Here is a 7,549-nt window from a genome sequence, read left to right on the forward strand (position 1 = left end):
TCTTACATTAGACATACACAAATCTTTGTGAATATAAAATTCCACTGAGTGGAACCACATCAGAAGCAATAATGGATGGGACCTGGACAAAAAGTGTAATTTTATTTTCTTCGTTAATTAAAATTAAATAGTTAATGTGAACACCATACAATTATACATTTAATAATATTTTTTCGGCTGCATTACAAATTTGTAATTCGGTAACTGAGGCTTTTAGAAGCTTCTGTGGCCTCAGGACTTCAGATTATTGATCTCTTGTTTTCATCAATCTCCAAATTGTAGGGTCACAGATGTTTCTCTAAATTGTAAAGCCTAATGTTTTTAAGTGTCTTCACATTCCTTGGGTAAGAGCAAGTTCAGGTTTTTTAACCTACCAAAGTTCCCTATAAAACAAAATCATTTTTTAGCACGATGTGTTTAGGTTTCTTTTGCTAGTATTCAGAGTGATTTCTGTTGCTTTTTTTAGACTGCCAACAGTTTACTTTGGGCTCTGTACAACATCTCCTGCAAGCCAGATGTCCAGGCAAAACTGTTTGAGGAAATACAGAATGTGGTTTCACCTGGAGAAGACCCAAATTGTGAACACCTGAAAAAAATGCCTTATTTGAAGGCATGCCTGAAAGAGTCAATGAGGTAAACTGATTCACAAACCTAAGAATAAAATTGTTCTTTCCCCTTGAATTGGCAGCTGTAGAGCAAAAAATTCAAATAACTGTTGATAGCTCAAAGGAAGGCTGATGTAAGATGGATACCTAAATAGAACAGGCTGAAATTCCACCTAGGCCACCTTTTTCTCCTTGTTTGAGGACAAAGAGCATGGTGTAGTGGTATGTGGAGAAGATCTTGGGAGACAGGGGAAAGAGATGCTACCTAGGGAACAGTCAGATAAGAGATAGCACAGCCCACAGATGGATAATAGACAACACAAAAGGCTCAGAAGGGACCCTTCCTAAGGTTGGCACACCTACTTTAAAGTTCATTCCCAGGCTGTAAAATATGTAGCAATTTTGTTGGAAGGGTCTTCTCTGCTGTGAAAAGTGAGAAACCAAAAGAATTTTGAAATGTTTACGCCAAACCTTTCTAAAATAAGGATGTTAACACAACATCCTTAACCAGCTTATTCATGATGCTCTGAGCAACAGGTTTAGAAAGTCACTTGGGTTACCTCTGGATGTTTTGTATAGTTCAGCTGATAAGGTGTGTACCCCTTGATAGATAGGTTTGACACCCATCCACCCCCCAAAATAAAGTGTACTTATCCCATTTTACTGTAGGTTAACACCTTCTGTGCCGTTTACCACACGAACCCTTGACAAAGAAACAGTCCTTGGGAATTATGCTCTTCCAAAAGGGGTAAGTGACTTCTACCACCTACTGTAATTTATTTTGATTAAATGGTTGAATGTATAACTTTTGTTTTGCTGCCAACAACAGCATTGATGCAAAATGTGATTGGCCTTATATCTTATCACACTTGCTAGCATGTCAATGGTTGGAAGTCAAATGCTTGATCATCTTTGTGTCATGATATATGCCAGGCATAGTGTTGAAATTGCTTTTAAATCTCAAATCTCTTAAATATACAGGAACTGACTCAAAGCTGACTCAAAAAATATCATTTTACACCTTCTGGTAGCACTTTCTCACATGATTTCTTTCCATTATGAGCTGGGAATAGACACAAAATGTAATGTAAGATCTATATTGAGTTTAACATCAATTAAGCAAAAGAAGAAAAAACGCTTATCTCCCTCAGTCCCCAAAATGCAGAAAAAAATCATCCTTATTCTATCCATATGTATGACATCCAGCTTTTATCCATTTCGGCCTTTACTCACACCCACAAAATATTGTCTGTGGCTCCTTGCTATAATATACATATATAATATCTAGCTTTTCTTGATCAGATAACAGCAATTTTCTCTGATATGGACATTTACTGGATTTATTAGGCCACCTTATCTCAAGTACATGATTCTGAGTGTCTAACAATATGAAAAATAATAAAAGTACATTTAAAAAAAAGATGAAACAGAACAACCAAGAGAAAATTAGAAAAACATCACTCAGCATAACCCAAAAATGGGCTCCATCACACACTTGAGGTCCTCAGACCAAATATATTACTAAGAGGCCACTGAGCAAACTGTAGATCGTATTTATTTTAAATTCTGCTCAGCCAGCATTCATTGTATCATTGTGTGGGGGTATTTGGGAAAATTGAATAATGACAGCTGCCTTGATATCCATGTTGCTTTATAGTCGCTATTTTAATACAACTTCCTTAACCAGCTTATTCAAGAGGTTATCAATAACATTCTACCTGGTTAGAGTTAACTTGATGAAGATAATGATTTTTTTTCCTTATGCAAGCTAAGTTTGTTTGATTAGATTCAAAGTATTGAGTGAATTCAGAAAATAAGTAAATTCAGTAAGCAGATTAATTGCCCTATGTGAACATGATTGGTATATATAAGCAGACATTTAACCAGTGCAGCTCCTCCCTTAGTGATCAGCCCAGTAAAATAATAAAACATATTTTCACATCATTGCCCTTCCTAAATTTTTTATCTTAAATTATAAGGCCTGCCCTTGATTTCTTAGAGGTATGGAAATCTCTGTTTTCTGTAGCATTACTTAACATGTTTGAAATCTGATCCTGATCCTAAAAATGACTCCAAGTCAAGTTAAATCTCATTTAACTTGTCTTGTAAAGAGGAGAAACAATCCTGTATTTTTCTCCCTAAGTTTGCCATTTCTCCAAAGAACTAAAATCCTGCCTGTTTTAATTCACTGAAAATATATCTTCATTGCAAGAAGTTTTGAAAATTCTGGCCATAATTTTATCTCTTGTTGTTGACTATGATCTTTCCTTTGGATTGTGATACGCATCTACTTTGGGTTCAGCATCAATGTTTCATTATAGGCAACTTCCTTGAGTGTCCCCCCCCCCCCGAAGCAAAATATGTCCATGCTGCATGCTCCACTCATTTGACATTTTTCTCACTGCTTTGTAAATACACTTTGTGTATTTGTGTTTGTATTTACAGACTGTGTTGATGATTAACACTTACGCTCTGGGATGCAATGAAGAATATTTCAGTAACTGGAGTGAGTTTCAGCCAGAGCGTTGGTTGCAAAAAACCATCCATCCATTTTCTCATGCTCCCTTTGGCATTGGAAAAAGAATGTGTGTTGGGCGCCGACTGGCAGAGCTGCAACTTCAGCTAGCTCTCTGTTGGGTAAGCATTCAGTTAAGTTAGATACATATGTCTCCCCCATTAATCTGTACAAAAGAGTAAGCATTCTGTGGCAGCAAAAATGTATTCCATTGTAATGGAATGTGCGGATGATCTTGGAGAATGAAGGAAAGAGATGCTACTTAGGGAACTATCAGACAAGAGAGGGAAGAACCCACAGTCAGTTAATGGTCTGAGAAAAAAACTTAAGAAAGACCTGCCTCAATTGATCAGACTGTTAAAAGTGATGGTGGGAAGTTTGTACTTTCAGACTTGCAAGAGTCTGTTAAAGTAGCCTTACAATAATGTAGAATTAACTCTTCTAATTGTGCTTCTTATCTGGTTTACCTGGAAGACTGACATCCATATAAGTTACCTATACCTACATACCTTCTCCACTGCAATTTTGTTAATCCCCTATGGTATTTAGCTTGAGAGACAGAGATCTGAGAGCCTAAGGCTTTTTTTTTTTTCAAAGCAGAGAATATAGCAGCTTTGCATGTAGCATAGCAATGCTTGAGCTTAATGTTCTTCTTCAGACATGGCCACAAGGAAAGATATAGGTATGCTTCTGCTTTGGTTTTGCATTCTTCATAATTCTCTACATCAACTGAATCCAACTTGTGTATGAATCTTAAAGTGTATTAGAAGAAACAAGCACAGATTGCAAAATTGGCTAGTTTTCACAGCTCAAGGTTTAAAGGTAGAACTTAGCTGTGGTTAATTTTTCAATGGGTGAAGAAACTCTTGGTTTCTCTCCTTATCATCACCTTGGAGGAAGAGCCTGGAAGAGCAGCGAATGCAAGCTTTGTGTTTCTTTAAGCTAAATTATTAAAATATTAGTGGAAATTTATTACAATCTTTAATACATCAACGTTGATTTTTTAAAATGTTATAGAACAGCTTACAGTTGTTCTTAAATGAAGTGTGGGGCCCAGGATCTCCTGAGAAACAATCTGGGCAAGGTTTTTCTGGGCAAGCCCTGCTGAAAGAACCGAAAGGGTAATTTGGAGCAACTTTTCCCTTTGTACTGAAGGGTGAATTGTCTTTTTGACAAGATGAACTTCCAATTTTTCATTAAATTCAGGAGGAGGACTCTCTTTGCAACAGAGGCTGGGTGGTCATCTATCAGAGGTGCTATAGTGATCCTGCACTCAACAAAGGATTGGATCAGAAGATCCTTTCTAATTTTAGGGTTCTGTGATTCTGTGCTGGAGAAGTGACCAAATGATATACAAAGCATTGCTACAATCCTTCCTACCTAAAAATATTGCTTATTTCTCTTACTGAAAGGGGTGAACTTTTCAAAGCCTTATGAACTTTACTGTATCATATTTTCCTGCTGTTACTGCCTGTGGGGTTTAAACTTTGACACAGACTCTATATTTTGCTTAACTGACAGGTTCCCCAACTCAGAATACATCTTGATTACAGGTTGGGGAGGCTCTAATGAACATTTTTCTCTTTGTATTACAGCTTATACGGAAGTATCAGATTGTAGCTACTGACGACAAGCCGGTAGAAGCTCTTCACTTAGGAATCCTCATCCCCAACCGAGAACTTCCCATTGCATTCAAACGACGACAAGGTAAAAATTAGTGTTCCGTTATGGAGTTAATTATGTGTTTAAGGTGATCTTTAAAGGTCAAAAAGAGAGAAACTTCAGGGATAAAATGAGGATGACTGGCAACTCTTAAGAGTAATTCTACTTTCACGCTTTTGAAAAGGAAATTTCTAGCCCTCATGATTGCAGATGGGTGACGAAAGAAAAGAAAGGAGGAAAACAATGCAATTTGTCAGCATCCTACATTTTGAAAGCATATACAAACACACATAAACATTTGGGCCATGATAGATATTCATTTTGTCAAGTACAGAATCCATCTCCAGGTGCAATAATCGAATAATTAAAAGATTTAAATTACTTAAATCTGATATATGGACTGAAGATTCCTTGTGCAAATACACATAGGAATGAAATAAGTAGGACATTTTAAAGTCTTAATCTCAGTTGTTGTTTTTTAATTTGCCTAAGGCCTTTTTAATAAGGCCTTTCATAAATATATATTTGTAAACAAAAGTACTAATATAACTGTTTCTCTTTTCTTCCTGAACTGAAGAATTGATTAAGTTGTCTCTTTGTTTTCCCATAGATTCAACCGGAGAAACAGCTGACATTTTTGATAGACAGCATTCTTGAATTTTGGATTCCCAGATCCTGCTAGAGTCTAACTATATTTTGAGCGATGTGTGTTAACAGCAAGGACAGAACAGCAGGAATCCAAAGCTAGCTTGAAGGCAAATCAGTCAAGCTATGTTGAGCACACCTAAGCAGTCACTTCATATTATTGTAAAAGCTATACCTGTTCCAAAGGTATACAGTAGAAGAATGGCAGAATTACAAACTTGGCAGATAAGAGTAGTTCTTTTCACCTAATCTTGGGATGAAAGAAAAGTCCATTTTTCTTCATCTGCTGCTGTGAAATGTACAGTTCTCGACCCATGCTGTTAACGTTTGTAGGAAAACAGTAATCACAAAGTGATAGAATAAAACTCTGAGATTACTCTTAACCTCAGGGTGGAAGCGCTGGGGGAGAAGTTTTGTTTCGCCTCTCCCCAAGTCCTGATGGAATTTTAAAGGAAGACCTTTGTCTGCAAGAGGGTGAACATAATTTGCAAAGAGACGGAAAGTATTCTACGGGATGGACTGTGTTAGATATCCATAAAGGGAAGAATGACAATAGAAGTACTACCCTTTCAGCAGGAGAGTTGTGTTAATCTATGGTGACAAGAAATCTGGAATCAATGCAGGGTTTGTAGAAATGCTAAAGGGCTGTATTTGCAAAACAAAGTATGTCTGCTTCTCTCTGATGTTTCATTGTTACAACTACTGGCCCCTTTAGCAAACTCAGCAACTATGTATGGAGAAATATCATACATACAAACACACACACACACACACACACACAGGCTTCCAGGCAGACAGAACAATGAGTCACATTACAGAATGCAGACCACCCAAATCGTTATGAGCCCTTCAAGGTGATGCATACTTTGGAGAACAGAACAAATAACTTATGCTTGGACACAATGAACTGTGCACTTGATGACTCCCTATATGAGGTGAATAAGATCATACCAGCAGACCAGTACAATTTATTTCTCACCAAATCAAATCCAGCTCCTAAATTATTTGCAACAGTCCAACGAGGTCCTATAACTTTTTACTTTGGCTAACTGAAGAATTGAGGCCATCGGTAGATAAATCAGTGCAACTTCCTCAAATGGCCGATATTGTGGGGAGCAATAGCCATTCCTTTCTCTCCAATGTAGACACTCCCCACAAGCTTTCCTCCACCTTTAAGCTATCTGTCAGCTTTCATGTATGGAGGGTAACAGAGGGAGATGGGCTGCTATCTTTTCCTTTGCCACAATCAGCAATATGTCTTGGACTTGCCAGATGTGATCTTGACCTTTTAACCGCCTTTAAAACAAGAGTAAACAAATTCTTCGGTACAATGTTGTAAAGTTCCTGGCAGGTTCTCCATCTCTGAACTGAGAGCAACAAGTTGTGATTCATTCTGCACCCGACTTTCGGGTCTGTGAGCTGCCACTGTCGGAAATAGGATGCTGCTCTGATTAGACAATCAGTCTGCTCCAGCAGGGCTCCGTTTAAGTTTCCAAATTCACACTGATATGTTACAATTTATGCAGATTGGAACATCATTCTTACAGAAATCCATAGAATATAAGGATTATAGTTCCCAGGTATTTTCTTGTATTCCTTTTGATAAAGTTTCCTTCTTATTTTGTTTTTACGTGTTTTTAATTGTATTTGGTTTTTTTTTTAAAAAAGTAAATGTGTTTTTAAGACCTCTATATTTTGAAGAGTTGTCATAGCTTATTTTTTCTTTGTTTTTTTTAAAACAAATTTTAACATCCATTTCATCACTGATATTTAAATCCACTCTTCTGAGAATTTTGTAATAAAAAGAATTTGTGGATATGATTTTTTTATTTGCACTGAATGTAATCCATGTCGAGTATCTTCTTCAAGATTAGTACACTTTATAAAGATTTTTAATAGAAATTGCTTGTAGTTGTGATACTTTTGTCTATTCAAAATGGCTTTGCACTGAATACAAGATTTGTACAGAATTACGATGTTGCGATTTCTTTAAAAATTATTTCCCTTAAACATCTTTCACAAATCCAAATCTCATTTGAAAAATCAAACAGTCGACATAACACAAGTACAACCACCACCACCCCAAAATAAAACTGTTTTTCCATTTCATATAATTGAACTG

General features: G+C 36.7%; 1 protein-coding gene across 1 annotated transcript in view; it reads left to right on the forward strand.

Annotated features, from left to right (window-relative positions):
- Positions 1-7,318, forward strand: part of LOC107287085 (1,25-dihydroxyvitamin D(3) 24-hydroxylase, mitochondrial) — a 15,503-nt gene extending 8,185 nt beyond the window's left edge. The window contains exons 8-12 of the mRNA XM_015815545.1: positions 467-633; positions 1,275-1,353; positions 3,051-3,242; positions 4,716-4,827; positions 5,393-7,318. Coding sequence (XP_015671031.1) covers positions 467-633; positions 1,275-1,353; positions 3,051-3,242; positions 4,716-4,827; positions 5,393-5,439 — 597 coding nt within the window. The 3' untranslated portion in view covers positions 5,440-7,318. The remainder of the gene's footprint in view (positions 1-466; positions 634-1,274; positions 1,354-3,050; positions 3,243-4,715; positions 4,828-5,392) is intronic.
- Positions 7,319-7,549: the final 231 nt, after the last annotated feature.

This window comes from Protobothrops mucrosquamatus, unplaced genomic scaffold (assembly GCF_001527695.2).
Source record: "Protobothrops mucrosquamatus isolate PMUCROS unplaced genomic scaffold, P.Mucros_1.0 scaffold350, whole genome shotgun sequence".
Classification (NCBI taxonomy): domain Eukaryota; kingdom Metazoa; phylum Chordata; class Lepidosauria; order Squamata; family Viperidae; genus Protobothrops; species Protobothrops mucrosquamatus.